Source organism: Antechinus flavipes, chromosome 6, assembly GCF_016432865.1.
Source record: "Antechinus flavipes isolate AdamAnt ecotype Samford, QLD, Australia chromosome 6, AdamAnt_v2, whole genome shotgun sequence".
NCBI lineage: Eukaryota > Metazoa > Chordata > Mammalia > Dasyuromorphia > Dasyuridae > Antechinus > Antechinus flavipes.
Genome location: NC_067403.1, coordinates 82,218,720 through 82,236,181, shown reverse-complemented (window position 1 = coordinate 82,236,181; position 17,462 = coordinate 82,218,720). Strand labels below are relative to the sequence as shown.

General features: G+C 33.9%; 1 protein-coding gene across 1 annotated transcript in view; it reads right to left on the bottom strand.

The window, feature by feature from the left end:
* LOC127541401 (uncharacterized) overlaps nucleotides 1-17,462 on the bottom strand; it is a 142,304-nt gene that overhangs the window by 73,030 nt on the left and 51,812 nt on the right. The window contains exons 12-15 of the mRNA XM_051966684.1: nucleotides 14,968-15,032; nucleotides 12,650-12,756; nucleotides 9,167-9,278; nucleotides 4,031-4,130 (exon numbers count right to left, since the gene is read on the bottom strand). Of these exons, the coding sequence (XP_051822644.1) occupies nucleotides 4,031-4,130; nucleotides 9,167-9,278; nucleotides 12,650-12,756; nucleotides 14,968-15,032 (384 nt within the window). The remainder of the gene's footprint in view (nucleotides 1-4,030; nucleotides 4,131-9,166; nucleotides 9,279-12,649; nucleotides 12,757-14,967; nucleotides 15,033-17,462) is intronic.

Genomic DNA, 17,462 nt, shown 5'->3' with positions numbered 1-17,462 from the left:
TTAGACAAATAGCTTAAATTAATAGTAGCCTTTATAAAAATAAAATAATAATATAAAGATTATTTATAACAATATAATTAATGATTACATTGAAACAATTACTGGTATTTACCTAATCCTTTAAAGTTTTCACAAGGTTTTATATAGACTATTTCCTTTGAATTTCACAATAACTCAGTAAGGGAGGTCCTTAAGGCTACATTATTGAGGCTCATGTGACTTGTCCACTGTTCCATCAAATTCAGGTCTGCCCCTCTTCAAGTCTAATACACTAGTGGTGGTTCAGTGGATAGAATATTAGACCTGGAATCAGGAAGATTTATTTTCAAATCTGGCCTCAGGCATTTACTGGCTATGTGACCACGAGCAAGTTACTTAACTCTGTTTTGCCTCAGTTTCCTCATCTGTATTGAGCTGGAGAAGGAAATGGCAAACCATTCTAATATCTCAGCCAAGAAAACCCCAAATGGGATCACAAAGAATAGGACACAATTGAAATTCTCAACAACAAGAATATTCTGATTAAATAGATAGCCTTAGGGGAGGGATTATGAGAGGTTATCTGGTTAGATTCCTTGCCTTTAAGCAAGATTTAGTCATTCCAGTAAAATGAGAATTCATTCTCTTTTTCAATTCCTCCAACAGCTTTTTAGCTTTTTTGCTCCTCTTCCAACACTCACTATTGTCATGATGGCCTCCCTTGGGACAAAATAGAAATCCTGTCTATCCTCTTCCTCATACACATATTTTTATTCACTGTACCATCGCTGCCTTTGTCCAAGACCAAAGAACAAAGAATTCTACACTAGAGAAATGCTTTACCATGTTAATATCAAATAACAATGTATGTTAGTCGTACAATGATAAATTTACAAATTTTATATATAAAGAATGGCAGACCATAAATGAAAGTTCTCAATGATAGGAATTATAAAGGCATTAATAAAGGGATAGTTCCTGAAATAAAAGGATTTGCAATATACCCTCCAGGCTTTTTGTTACTCAAGTTTTTCGGTTGAATCTTTCACAACATGGCTAATGTGCAAATATCTCTTTATACAATTTGTACTTCTTAAGAAAGGGGATAAGGAATTCAGGATGATCAGTGTTTTGTATGTGAATTAATATTTCACTGAATAAATTCACTTTTGAAAGATTCTAAATACCTTCCTAGGGACAGATGTCAAAGAATGAATATGAAACCCTGGCAAGAAACAGAAAACCAAAAGACACCAGTTGTACTGCTGTGCTAACTACCGCAAAAACTGGAAAAACATCGTCTGGCCCAAAGACCTCAGACTGTGCTTCCTGCCCACCCCCCAGATACTTAAGATAATCTTGCTATCCATCCTGCCGCTGCTCCCTCTCCCAAACCTCTGCTGCTTTCTACTGGGAACAGAAATCAACTCAATACTATCATTCATTACTTTTGCAAGTTGATTGTCCTATAATTCCACTCAACATTACTGTGACTTCCCCAACAAAAACTTCACTTTCTGGTCACCAGTCTTCTCTATGTATTGCATTCCTCAACGTAAGCTCCTTAAGAACAGGGACTTCTTTCACTCTTGTCTTTGAATTCCCAGAATATTAGCAAAGTCCTGGCACAGGGACTTCGTTAGTGTTTATCCTTTGCTCATTTGCCATGCACAGTAACTGCTTAATAAATGCTGGTTGAATTGAAGAACCTAATTGAACTTTCTCATACATCATTTTGTTCTCAGAGTAATGGTGGCATTGGAAATAGAACTGAAATTCCTTGTTAATGATGTCTTTGAGAAAGGTAAATAAATAATCCCCTTGTTTACCAGTATAGCCTTTTTTTAATTACACCTTTGATTTCAATAGTGTAGGGAGTTTACCTTGAGGAACTCATTCTACCAATACTGATGATAGGTTATTCATTTTCTATCATTTAAAGGTACCCACCTAAAAAAACCTCTCTACATTTACCTTTCCTGAACATGGCCTAAAATTCCCTCAATAAGACTCATTTCCTAAAGGACCTATTATAATGCATGAAGAGTTTTCTTTAAAACTCTCTAAGACATTAAACCAGGAAAATTCTGGCCTGAATGCTGAAAACTATCCAGGGCCCAGAGAAATAAAAGATGGACTCCCATCTCTACCTCCGACCCATCCCCCTTGGGCTTCCTGTCAACCATCTTTGTTCTAGAGGTTAGGATATATATTTTCTGTTTTTCTGACTAGGCCCCAAAGCAGTGAGATGAAAATTAAGACAAGTTATTATCATCAGACAAATTATCTTTTTTTTTTTTTTTTTGTCAAGGACCCCTTTGGCAGAAGATAAATCTTATGGCCTACTTTTCAAAATAATGTTTTTAAATGCATAGAATGCATTTGGTGCATTGTAAACAGTATAATTAGGGTCAAAGCTTGTTTCTTCTTGATACTGTGAACTTGAAGATATAAAAAAGAGATAAGCATTTATTATGTACCTACTATGTGTTAGGTAGGCACTGTGCTAAGTACATTTTTTTTTTTTTTTACAAATTACCTCATTTGATCTTCACAACAATCCCACAAAGTATTTTCATTTTACATTTGAGGAAACTGAGTCAAACAGAGATACCTTTAAATTATTAGGATATTCTTTGTTGAAAGGAAAGAGCTTAAGTTCAATTTAATCAACAGTCTTCTTTCAAAAACCTTTATCTGAACGCAGAAGAATAAGCTAGACTTTAAATACATTACTATATTTTCATAACTAGATTTTAAATTAAATTGCTAAATTAAATTTTAGCAAAAAGCATAGTGTTCCCTCTGCCTCCAATGGAGACAAAACATTATTAAATGCTTCCATATAAAAATCAAGAATTAAGCTGGTTTTAGATCCTAGCTCTGCCACTTATTATCTTTCTGGATTTGGGAAAATTCACCTAATTATTTTGGATCATAGTTTTTCCATCTGTAAAAAGTAGACTTTGGACTAGATTCAACTGAACAACAAACACTTATTCATACTTAAATAGCCTCTGTGTTCTTTTCCAGTTGCAAATCCAGGATTCTGTGAACTAGAGTTTGTGTTTTCTTTCCTACTTCAGCAAAGGAGTGAGATAAATGTCTAAGATGATAAATATGGCCAAATGAAAGATGCATTGTCCAATATGATGATCATTTTAATCTAGACAGAGAAAATGAAAGCAAAATGGGATTGAATAGCCATTCTTTATTTCCAAGATTGTCTGTTAGCACTCAACTGAATATCTCAAGAAGGGGATTTTACCCTTTCTTTATTTTTCTTTTTTTGAATAGAGATAAAACAAATCTCCTCTCATGGCCCTTTATATCCTTCCCTGTTATCCCCACCAAATCTCCATTTATTCTCAGCTCTATTTTACCTGACACTAATATTACAGGTCTATGTCACTCTTGTGCCTTGCCTTTCATTTACTGAATACAACTTTCTAAAGTCTGACCTTCCCAGAGACCTCCCTCTGTAGTCATTTTCCTTTTCATTTGGGATCACTTCTGATGATATTGTTTTTGGCCATGCACCAAACCAAACTTTCATCTTTATTATTTTTAAAGTACTTTTCAAAGGCTAATTTTGCCTACTGGTGGTTTATTTATTATTATTATTAATTATTATTATTATTATTACTGAGTCAATTGGGGTTAAGTGACTTGCCCAGAGTCACACAGCTAGGAAGTGTCTGAAACCAGATTTGAGATTTGAACTAAGGTCATCCTGACTTCAAGGCTAGTGCTTGGTGGTTTATTTTAAGTAAAAATTGGATAAATTCAAAGTTATTATCATGGGAAAAATTAGTTACTCAGTAGAGAGTTAAAAAAATTAACATGTTGAATCCTCAAAAACAAGTATTTAAAATTACCTAGTTCCTCTTATTTAGCATTAAGCTTTGTAATTTGTACAGAAGGCTACCTAATCAACATTTTGATGATGATGATGATGATACCAAAGTAGAGATAATAATAATAGCAATTGACATTGATGTAGCCTTTAAGATTTACAAAGAACTTGAGATGTTAAAATGTACATATTTACCCATTCCTGTCCCAGCTGGTGCAATTTCTCTTGAGAAGATTTCCAGTGCCTTCTTCTGTTTGTGTTGGACAGCAAGCCAGAGAACAACTTCTCGGGGCCCCTGTTTGCAAATGTCAGAAATTACTGAGTAGATCATCCAAGAAAGTTCCAACATAGTTACATCTCACTCAAAGAAAATTGTCCCTACACTCTACTAAGTATAGATCCCTAGTGTGTAGGAGTTTTATATTGTATGATTATTATAACAAAGGGAACAATTTCCTTAATAGAACTTAATCATATCTGACAATAATGTCAGTTAGCAATTATTTCATACTTTGAAGTTTACAAATTATATATAGAGTCTTCTTTGATCCTTAAAATTCTTTTTTTTATCCTTAAAATTCTATGAGATAGGTACTATAATTATGAGTATTCCTATTTTACAGATCGGGAAACTAAGGAACAAAAGGATTTAAATGATTTGTCATAGTTAATCACTTGCAATAGGATTTGAATTTAGGTTTACCTTACTCCAAGCCTAGGGCTCTGCCCACTATCCTAGACTACCTCTAATAGTTTTAGCAAACTGTGATACAATTATGTTAGATAATTATACCTCTGCTATAACTTGAACTTTTCTATGAATACAGGTTAATATTAATGATGGTCTCTCATTGCTGTAATTCATTTGTAATTATCTTTAATGAGCATGACAGTTTCCTACTCTTTTATTTTCATGATTCATGAGTGTTTTGTTTCCTGTAGTTACTATATTGAAAAATAGGATTTAAAAAAAAAAAACAACCTGGATAATAGAAAAAAACTTAATGAAAGTTTTGCTTTAAAAAATCTACACAAAGACATTTATGTGTTCTCCAAGTGAGTAAACTGAATCTTCTTCTAGTTTAAAATACATATATATGTACACACACACACACACACACACACACACACAATACAAATCAGAAATGATACAGCATAATCTACCCTCCCCTCAAAAACAACACCAACCAAACAATACTTAAATAATTAGACTTTAAAGTTTTTGAAATAAACATTAACTTCTAGGTTAAGGGGATGGAGGGAAGCAGTATGGAGGAAAGTGGTAGAAAATGTGAATTCTAGGTCTAGTTATGATTCCAGATGACTTCTGCAATCTTGGAAAGTCTTTGAAACCTCCCTCTGGCTCACTGTTGTTCTGTAAAATGGGGATCAGGTCACATGGCTTCCCTATTATTTTGATTATTATTTTGAAAATAAAATGAAAACATTTTATTTTAGGTCCTATCCAAGCATACCTTCCACATTTATTGATAAAGAATCAAACCCTACTGAAATGTAAGTCATAATAATATGAATAAATTTGATCATTGAAAGCTCTTACTTTTTACCTTTTCTTTCAAATTTTGCTCTGGCTCTCTCTATAACCAATTTGGTAACCAATTTTGCCTTTTCCATTGTTTCTACACCAAAACTGAGGCACATGGAAACATTTAAAAACCAACCTATAATGACTTATCTCCTTCCCTGAAGCATACTTTTTTTAAAAGCTTGGTCTCAACAATCTACTTTAAGTTGGCTTCCAAGACATTCTCTCAATGTAAATTATATACGTGCTAATTATAGTCAATAAGTATAAATTACAGCAATTAGAGTGCCTGGAAACTAAAAAAACACATATTTCTATGTAAAATAAAATATTTACACATTTACATCTGGTTCCTGTTTCTGGGTTTTATCAAGCATCAAATATTTCCCATACAGTTCGAAAGAGCCCTTATGTTTACATCTGATCCTTCCAAAGTCTTTTTCTACAAAGCAACACACAAGAATCTCTTAACCTTTTGGGTACTTTAATCAAATGAAAGGAGTCTTCGATTCATTTTCTTTACAACCAAAATATGTAAAACTTCTGGGTCTTCCTAAAAATGAAATATTTTTTATATTTTTAAAGGATAGCCATGGTAATTGTTATGGCATGAAATAGGATAGAAAATAGCTAGGTAAAAAACCTCAAATAATCTGAACTGATATGTTCTATATTTGTATGGAGCAGGATGAAAAAGAAGGATCCTCATAAAGATTCATGGGAAGACATGGAAGAGAATTTTATGGGATGAGAACATGAAGGTGGGTTTCCATTTGTATACTGGAAATTAGTAACATTGTTGAGAACACATAGCTATTGAACAAAGTCTAACAGAAATATTTTTTGTTCGCTTTTGCAACTTGGTTAGTTATAGTTCTATTTTTAAAGATTCACTTCATTTATTTTTAATTAGTAGCTTTTTATGTTTTAAAAAAGTCACTTGATATTGAAATCTGTCTCTAATATTAATCTTTATGTCTCCTATGGCACCTAGCCTATCAACAAGGAAGGCATTTGGTAGGTACTTGTTGAACAAATGAATGAATTTTTCTCTACATATTATCAAATTAACTTTTTTTTTTAATTTCTAGTTCTGATTGAAATCTTCAAGATAAGAAGTACAGGAAATTAACCATGAGAGGGATACTTTCCTTAAAATAACAGGAAAAAACTCCTACATATTACAGGCCAATGTGAATCCTACAGCTTAAAATTTAAGATCTTTTGAGTAAATTAAAGATGTAGAAATGAAGTTTATAAATGTAGTCAGCTACAATCTAAAGTTAGTAATAGAGCAGAAGAATATATATGAACAAAGAAAAGTCAATCTAGATATAACTTAAACTTCTTAATATTGTTCCAATTCAATTCACCAAGTATTAATTGAGCACACACTTCACTAGATACTGGTTATGAAAACACAAACATGTGCCGGCACTAGTTTGTGGAAGCTGACAATTTCACAATGTGAGTTTTTATACCTTGGAAATGGACAAATGCTACAAATCAAAATTTTATTGTTTTATTTCCAGTCTTAGGAAAAAATGGTGAAGAAAATGTGAATAATACAGATTAAATTTAAGAGTATGCCATATATTTATATGCATACATATGGATATATTTGAGATCCCAAGCTTTTCCAGCATATCTCTATCCTAAAAGCAATTTACATTTTAGTAGAAGAATACACTATATAGACAAATATTTAAGGTAGGAAAAATTGGCAAATACATTAAAATTCAATGGCTTCAATATGACAGTGGTAATAGGAAAAGATAATTGTGTGCGTTTGTGTGTAAGTAAAAGATATTTCAGCCAAAATCTTATAAACTTATTGAACACATGAGTTGTTATCTGGGGTTTACAGGCATTTGATTGAAAGAAGCCATCTGCCCAAGAGAAGCTCCCACGTGGATCAGACCAGCTGTTTGTTCTCTGTTTAAAATCTGACTACATGGTAGTTTAATTCTACATTTGACCTACCACAATCCCCCCTCCCTCAATGAAGTGGAAGTCATGGATAAAATAGTAAGTTTCTGGCAGGTAGCAGGTCTACCTGGGATGCTGAGTGTCAGCCTCTTGGACCATCGACATCCAGTTTCCTAAAGGCAGGTATTAGCCCAGTATCCCTCTCCTACTCTGGCACTGTTGTGACCTTCGGTGTTGGATGAAAAGGTGACTACGACTTAAGTTCAGGCAGCAAGTGCCAGATTTTAAACAACACCTGAGGGGCTGTCTTGGGCCTGCCTCTACAGCTCCCTGGGATGCTAACCGCCTGGGCTGGTGCCAGGGTGTGGCCCTTTGTGTTTTAAGTCCTTTCTGAGCCAAGAGATCCTTGCTCCAGGTCCTGCCAATTACGCTAACCATATTGGGCCAAGACTCACAAGGTGCTCTCTTATGGCACCGGATTGCACTGCGGGTCTTACAGAGGCACTTGGACTTAAACAGCGGCCCAGAAAAGGCAACGGCTGGACTGCATTGCTGTACAGCTTTGTTTGTTCTCTCGAGATTAAGTGACAGAATTATACTATTAAAATAAATGAGAGAAAATCTCAAGAAAGAAAATGGGATTACAAGTAGTTCCCCAACACATGTACACATCTCTTATTAACGCCACTGTTCTTCTGATAATGCTAAATAACTGCAAATTATGTAATACTAAATTAAACCTGCTGGTGACCTAAAACACAATGAGAGAAGTAGTGGTGGGGCCACTAGCCAAAGCATGGATGATGCTCTGCAAGAGATGATATGAAGGGTATCATCAGTGGAAACGTGGTCTTTGGCTGAGAGGAGACAGCAGAGGACCTGGGAGCTACATCTGTGCCCACGGAATTTTAAAAAGGAAGCAGCTGGGTGGTGCAAGAGGTAGAGCACAGGGTTGGGAGTCTGGGATTCTCATCTCCCCGAGTTCAAATCTGGCTTCAGACACTTCCTAGTTGTATGACTCTGGCTAAATCCTTTAATCAGATTTTCCTCAGTTTCCTTATCTGTAAAACAAGCTGGAGAAGAAAGTGACAAATCACTTTTATTATCTTTGCCAAGAAAATCCTAAATGAGGTCACAAAGAGTCAGATATGACTGAGAAATGACTAGGTACTTAAATGTTTATTGAATGAATGAGGATTAGGCACAGAACTTAATTGTGGTGATAAATGTGTGTTCTTTTGTTTCTTTCCTCTAGTGGCTGAAAATGGGCACATGAATGGCTGGGATCTGAATGAAGTCTTAGTGCCTGCTTGTTTCCAGAATAGCAATAACCCACTAGAAACTTGGAAGATATCAAAGATCGGGGTTGCTAGTAGCATTTTTGTGGTGATTTTAATAAAAGCCATATATGGAGATATAAGAGGCTGCCTAAAATCAGCTCCAATTATCTTATGTAATAAGAAATGGAGAAGAAAAGGCTTAAGCAGGTAGGTTAATATTCAAAGGAAAACTCATAGCTTTTAATAGAAATACAGTTCAAAGATATGCATGTTACAAAAAAATAATGCTACATTATTTAAAATAAATTATTGTTTTATTATATTACATATATAACTGTATATATCTTTATATATGTACATGTATATATAAAATTTAAAAAATAAAGCTATTGCTACAAATCTGAGGATACTAGAAGAGTCAAGTGAATCTATATATTCAACATTTTTATACATGAGATTGATTCCTTTTTAGCCAATTAAACAGAAACAACCAGCTTGGGACCTCATCAATGGGGGTGTTTTATCTATACTTGCAGAGAATAATGTGAGCGCTCCCAAGCCTGTAAAGCTACTTACCCCACCTAGGCCGACTTTTGCATGACGTCCATATGTATCTTCAGCTCCTAAAATCTGAATGTGAACGGCACTATAATCTTCCAAACCCAGCTCTTCAAACATAAGGCGAGTTCTATGAAGCAAAAAAAGTTCTCATTTTACAATAGAAGAAACCATTGCAGACCAGTATCTTTCTTCCTTTGCTTGGGATGCCTGACAAGCCCAATAACCATGGTGAATGACAGATATTCTGCCCCTTTTAGAGACACTTGAGAAGTCTATATCTTTCCCATAATCCCTGTAATTTCCATAAATCTTTGCTACTTCTGGTGTATCCCCCCCCCCCCAAAAAAAAAAGTGTAAACTTTCTTCTTCTGGTCCTGGTCTCTAGTTGGATTCACACTAATTCATCATTCAAAGGTAGCAACAGGATCAAGAAAAATAGTAAAATCAAGCCAGCTAACCTTCTGCTCCCTCAGAAACTTTTTTTTAAAAAATTATTTCTGTCACTTAAGTATTGGTCCAAAAAACAGGAATTGTGAAGATATAGTTCCCTTGGCCTATATCCCTGCTTTGTCATCTTTTCATCTATTCTTCAATTCTTCCTTTCAAATTTTTTCCATGTTATCCTTTCCTGCCCTATTTCCTCCTCTAATGCTATTGAAAGGAAAGGAGAAGGGTAAAATTTCTTTTCTTTTCTTTTTTTTTTTTTTAAGATTATAGCAGCTTTTGTAACTATGGCTTTTGTAACATTAATTCTTTTGTGGTTCCTATATTCTATACAGTTCTCCATATGTATGTTCAATATATTCTTCAATATATAGAAAATTTATTTATTTCTATATATGGTATATTTCTATATATAGTATATATGTAAATATATAGTAATATGTATACACTATAGTATATGTAGTAATTACTATGTATATAGCATACATACTAATATTTATGTTCATTATATATATATTACATATATACACACACACACACATATACACATATAAAGAAAGAGACAGAGAGAATGTATATACCCAAACATACACAGACACACACACAGTTATTCCTTCCACATTATGACTTTCCCCTTTGTGGTTTCAATATATTGCAGTTTGGTATTAAAAAATTAAAAGGGAATTTTGGGGGAATTTGTCAAAGCTGCAAATGCACATTAAGGCCAGCAAATGACACGGAAAAAGTTTAGAAACTCAGAAATGCATAAAATAAATGAATAGTCTTGTACAATATCAATATATTTTATCTTTAATACCATAATAATTTAGATTTTTTTTCTCTGATATGGAAAGAGAACCCCCAAGTTTTAAGAGACTTCCCAGATTGGGGGGGATACTCCCAATTCCTGAAATGTAGAAGGAATAACTATAATATACTGCAGTATGTACATATTAATCTATGTGTACATGTTCACATACATATTCACTCATCTATAAACACAAATATGGAAGACCATACACACACAAAATACTGTCGTATATAGAAGCCACAAGATAATTCTCCCATCTATATAGCACTGACCAGGATTATTAATATAGTGAGTTCAGGTAAAGGCCCAACAATATCTATCAACCAGTTTTGAGAAAAAAATTTTAAGAGGACAATAATTAAAATAATTAATGGGCCCGAGGAAACAAAGGAAAAAATATCTGAGCTTAGGGATTGCTTAACCCAGAGAAGATAAGACAGGGGGAGTGAAGGACAACCAATCAGTCCACAGGTGTTTATTAAAAGTTTACCATGTGGCAGGCATTTTGCTAGGCCCAGGAGATACTAATAATCCCTGCTCTCAAGGAGTTTACCTTCTATGAGGAGAGAAGTATGCATGAGCATATAAAGAGCCTAAGTAAAGTTAATAAATATGAACATATCCAAGTTGTTAAAGACAAGTAAGTTTTGGGGCAAGGATGCTGGCAGTTGGGGAATAGGAAGGATGGTGCTTGAGCTGCTTACTAAATGAAGAGAAGCATTTAAGGAAGGAGAACATCTCAAGCCTGTGGAATGGCCAGTGAAAAATCAGAGACCCAGGAGAAGGGCGTCATGTGCTGAGGAACAATTTGTCTGATCAAAGGGTGTGGGAGAGGAAGTCATGTCCAATGGGGCTGAAACGACAGGCTGGGGCCAAAAAGCTAAACGGGAAGGCAGAAATATGTCTGAGGTGCCCCAAGAAGCCAGTTCAGTAAGGCAGTCGATGGTTAGAACTGTGTTTGGGGATGTCACTTTGATAGGTGCTAAAGTGGGAAGAGGTGAGGAAAGGAGATGAATCAGGGTATTACTGCAATAATGAAAGTGGGCGTGAGGGTCTCGACTGTGTGAGGAAAAGAGAGATTGTGGAGGTGGAGATGGCAAGGTTTGTCAAGCAATCAGATATGGGGGAGAGTGAAAAGTGGGGGGAAATGCTGAGGTTACCAACCTGGAAGACTGGATGGATAGTGATGCCTTTGACAGAAATAGTCAGCTTGGACAAAGGGAAGAGGGAAGAGAAAAAGTTCACTTTTAGATTCTCTTTTTTAATGTGTCTCTGAGACAGCCAATTTGCAAAGTCCAATTGAAATAGGTGATACAGGATTGACATTTAGAACAGAGAGTGTGGCTGGACACATACATGTGGGAGTCATTTGCATAATTAAAAAAAAAAATCAGTGAAGCTAATGAGGTTTCCAATAGAGAAGGTAGAGCAAGACAAGAGGAAAGCCTATGAGGAAGGATCTAGTCAGAATGGCTCCAAAGCATTCCCTAAATATCCAGCATGTGACATACAAATCCTCAGATTCTGTGAAGGCAAAGGCATGGAGGATTTAATATGGATATAAGAATATCTCCCTGGTTATTTATATATATATATATATATATATATATATATATAATATATATATATATATATATATATATATATATATATATATATATGCTACTACAGGAGATTGTGAAACACCCATTTCTGAATATGAGGGAAATAAAACTGCTTTTGTGTAAGTAGAGTCCTGCTTTGAAATTTCATGATGAATTAAATGACCCTCTGAGATTTCATTGGCTGCTCCTAGAATTGTGTACAACTGTGGTACTTGTGTTTTCTCTCAAATAACGTAAACTCTTGGACTATGAGAGGAAACATAGATTTATCATCTAATTTGGACTCCTACAACAAAAGCTTTAAAGTGAAGTGATCACAAAATAAGGTGGTTTGAAAGCTATCTTTACATGTATTTGGAAAAATAAAATACTTTAAAAAGATACTTGTTGAAAATGCTGAAATATTGGCTTTGTGACGTAGGACAACTCACTTAATCTCTGCCTCAGTTTCCTTAACTGTAATATGAAGATAATGATAGCACCTACCTACCAGGTATCAAATGAGATAATATATCTAAAGCCCTTGGCCCAGAGCCCGGCACAAAAGTAGGGACTATGTAAATGCCAGCAGTATTATTATTCTTATTATTAAACAAACAAAAAAGAAAGAAAATGCATACCTCTGTATCAGACACCAACCTTCTCAAAATACTTTCAGCTGTCCGCCTTCCTTTTTCCGTGGCTCTTGGCCCTCCTATTGGACAGACAGCAGTTGCTCTGAAACCATCCAGGTAAGAAGCACTTACCTATTGGCAAAATGTTATAAGATTAAGCCAAGGGACTTATCTGTAGTTAATAATAAAATAGTACAGAATTGTAGTGCAGAAGCATCTTTGGTTTATTCTAATAACAAAAAAGAAATGGTTTCTCCCAAAATCAGTCTTAAAGTGAAAGATAGTGTCATTGAGGTAATACATTTTGGGAGATAATTTATTTGGGAAATCATGAACCTCAAGGAGCAATGTATCAGACTCAAAATAGCCACGTAAAGAAGAGCTGAGCCCCACATATGGAACTGATCTATTTGGAAAAGGATCTACTTATCTGTACAACAAAAATTAGGAACTTAAAATTACAGGGCTTCAAAGGCTTTTAGAGATTACCTAGAAGATAATACAAAGAAAGGCTGTATTAAAAGTTAATTAATAGTTATGCATTAATTTTTAAAGTCCCATTGAGCTAACAATAAAAACAAAAGAAAAAAATAAAAATTTTATAAAATGTTTCCATCAATTTAAAAAAATACACTGGGCCTGATTAACTTGACTGCTGAACTCTTGTTTCTGAATTTAAAAGGTTTTGATGTGTTTCACTGCTTTTAAAGTTCTAAGAAAATCATGCTTTTCTTTCCAGTTGGTCCAATTACGTCCACTACTTTGTCAATGACCCCATTCTTTTACAAAGCACTGATTAATTCATGTATTCTATGCAATATATGGAAAGTACCTTTCAGATACATAGACTATGACTACTATAGGTGGTGTTATTATTGCATATAAAAATATTTTGCAGACCAAGATATTTACCACGGAAACTAGTTCTTAGAAGACAATATTAGTGGAGAGGTTCCAGTGTGCAAAAATTAAACTCAACTATACTCCATAAATATGGCAAAAATCTTTACTCTAAGATAATTATACTTAACAAAATCATAATACCCTTTGGAAGATGTTGAAATTCTTTGTTGCTTATTATCAAGACAATGAAGAGCAGTTAATTTCAATTTTATCTAGAAGAAGAAAGCTACCTTTCATTGAAATGAAGTTAATGAAATGGTTTTTACCATTATTTATAGTGAATTAGGGATATTATCATTTAAATGATGCTTTGTGTACCACCTAGGACATTGTACTATTTGAGCACTTTAAATAAATTTTTGGCAATGATTATTTTATATTATACATCATTACAGATCAAAGCTGTCCACATCAATTTTTTTAAGGTCTCTATGTATGTTCTCTCTATTGTTAGCTTGTAAATGAGAAAGAATATAATCAACCTTTTTTGTTCAAAATTATTTTATTATCATTCTTAAATTATTATTTGGTGGAGCCATCACTTTTTCTACCTTCGGACATATTCATAAATGGAATAAAAAGAAAACCCATATATTACATATTATTTTAAAACAATATTATTAAACCTTATGGGTTTTTGCATTCTTTTGATCAACTTTAAAAATTAAATTTTATTTTCAATATCAAAAAGTTGTACTACTATTTCTCAATCCACCATAATTTGCCTTCTCTTGGATTCCTACTTCATTCTTGAATCATGAAAACATAGTTGTGTAGGCTAAAATAAATAAACTGTTCATCTCCACACCCCCAATCCTTGCAAAAAAAAGTAAAAGAAACCCTGCATTCAGTAAGGCTACGTGTATGCTATGGGGATTGCCAAAAGAATTGGGTAATACAATTTCAGTGTATTATGATGCCCCAAAGAGGAGAAAATACCAAAGGGTAATTTTAGGCAAAAGGACATTTTCCAGAATAGTGTATTAGGCAATGTTAACAGGATAGAAACCATTTGTATCCAAAGACCCAGCCTACATTACCAGTCTTCTCTTATACCATTTCCCTTCACAAGCCAGTCTAATTGTATTATTCTTAGTTGCCAAAATACACTATGGGCTTTCACAATTTACCTGCTCTTGTTTAGATTGTTCCCTACACCAGGAATGCACTCTAAGTTCACTCACGGGTAATGTGACACGATGGAAACAACACTGGACTCAAAGCATTCCAAGTCAATTTTTCCAGTCAGTATAAAGACTAATAGCTTATCCCACAAAATCATGCTCTTTGCAAACTTAAAAAACTTTTAAAAAACAAATTTACTCAAATATAATGCATAATTTCCATTGGATCTTAAGAGAATTGGTCTATGTCAGTATTATCATTTAAATCCCTGACAAAATAACACCACCAACAAAAGAAATGAAAAAGGAAAGGAACCTTAAAAGATGCAGAAGGAGCTGATCCCTTTGCTCCATTGACTTGCACGGCACCACCTTCAATACCTAAAGAATGAAAGAAAAAACTTAACATCTATTTTACATAGAGCTTCTTTTAAATAAAGAAGTATGCAGTCTTTTCAGGATCCATTGTTAAAATAAACTGATACTAAAAAAAAAAAAAAAAAAAAAGAATGTTATTAGAATATTTATGTAACTGATTTTTTTCTGCTCTCCTATAAGCATTTATGCTATTATCATTTATGCATTATTAATGAGGTCTACACAGGATCTTTCATTTTGGGATATAATGTTGTGTCCTAGCAATGACACTAACAGCCAGTGGTTATAACATTTTTGACTTAAAGGTGTGCTGGTAAATGTTTATCAACGTCTGTCTGGGAGGAAAGAAGGTGCATATCACAGACTTTTAAGTCTAATTCACATTATTAACTCTCCTTGATCACTTTCTTAAGTCTTGACAATCAGCCAAACAATAAAGCAAGGCCTGATTTGCAGCATGAGCCATTGTCCAAGTTATAAATGATCACACTGAAAATTTACCATTTGGTTCTTGAGAGCCAGCAAGAGCTGCCTCCAGCACACACAGGGGTGAACCTTTGCTCCTTCCCACAGTTGAATTGAAACAGTTGAGATCTCTCCTTATCTTTTAGTGAGCAGTTTCCATTACAGCTAGGTCCCAACTATTGTGAATAATGAATACTGTGGTCACATTAGTAAAATTTGCATACTTATTTCCATTGGACTGGAACCAGAAACTATATTTTACATAATTATAACTCTGAATAGTGCAAATTTAAATGTGTGCAACTACTTCATGGGATTCAACAGTTACACTAATCAAGACGAAACTGCATTTTTATGTAAACCAGGAATGACCCATCAATCTCTCTTTGTGTTAAATATCACCTAAAATAGCATGCAGGGTAATGTCAAACACCATAAATTATTTAACCTTAGATAGATGAGTGATACTAATTGTACTCTCGGTCATATAATAGACATACCTGTACAAAGGTATTGCTTTTGTTTTTAGAGGTCAAAAAAGTTTCAATTTACTGATACTGTTTCCTATTACATTAAAATAATAGTTTATCCTGGCTTACTGGCTTGCTATGTACACCAGTCATTAATTAATCAATTTCATTATTCTCAAAATAATGGTCACAGAAGCAATGTCTTTCTGATCCCAAGAAGTTTAATTAAAGAGTATATCAAGAGCATTGATATTTGACTAAGATCACTTTAAAAAGTCTTTGATGAAAAATTTCTTTCTGAAATGCCAGTTATTTTTCCATTACATTACCCAACAAGGAGTAAAGGCTGCCCCAAACAATTACAGTTTCACAGTTTTACTATGACATACTACTAATGGTCTTAAGTATTGATTCAAAGCATCCAATTTACATTCTTTCTTTTCCTCCCTTTCACCTCTCTCTTCCCTCAAGTCTCTCACTTCAGAACTTCAAAGCACCATCATTTCCTTGCAGTATGTAATCCCTTCATTGTTAGAGATTGCAACTACTTTTCCTAAAATAATATGGTCAAAGCATTGATCACTTTGTAGTCAACTAGGCAATCTTTCCAAATTTAGCTAGGCTAGTCAGCAGATAATAAAAATCCAGATTGTGACTGGATGCACATGCAAAACCTTTCTAGCCTTGAGAGCTTTCTGAGTTTGCATTCCACTAACATAGTCTTTGAGAACCTCCAAATAAGGCATTAGGATGCAACTTTAGTGAAGGTTTTTTCTTACATATATTTGCATAATATTTACATACATTTACATATATCAAGTATTTAAAATATATAAACATATATGCGCCAATCTTCAAATCTATGAAAAAAATTACAGATTTGTAGGTTTATACATCAATATGCAAATATGCTCATATATGTATGTAAATATATATTTTAAATCAAGATGTCCACTAAATTGAAACTAAGCAGCACCTCTTAATTCAGGCTTGAATTATTTCTGAACAGCCGGGAGTACAATAAAATCAGTAACATAAACAATGGCAAGAGATAGCCTGTCCTGTTGTCTCTGTTGGACATGTCAAAGTACTTGCAACTAAAAATATTTGAGAAATCTGTCTATTTTCCATCTGTTATATTTCTTGAGGATAATTGAAAGTACATGTGAAAGTTCGTTGTAAGTTCAATTATGTCATATCAGGTCATTTGTGAGCCAAAAGTTCATTGAGAGGTTATTTCCTAAAAAAGAAGGGTGAGAGAGAGAGAGAGAAAGAAAGAGAGAGAGAGAAAGAAAGAGAGAGAGAGAGAGAAAGAATGAGTGACTTATTAAGGTTTAATTTATATTGTTTTTATGATGACTGCATTTTAAAAGCTTATTAATTAAAGAATTTTTATCAATTATTTTAAACTGCTTTGTTTTAAACTATAAATTACCAAGTCCCTTGTAAGCAAGACTTCTAATTTGGTATGGCTATGACAGAGAATGTTATATTTTTT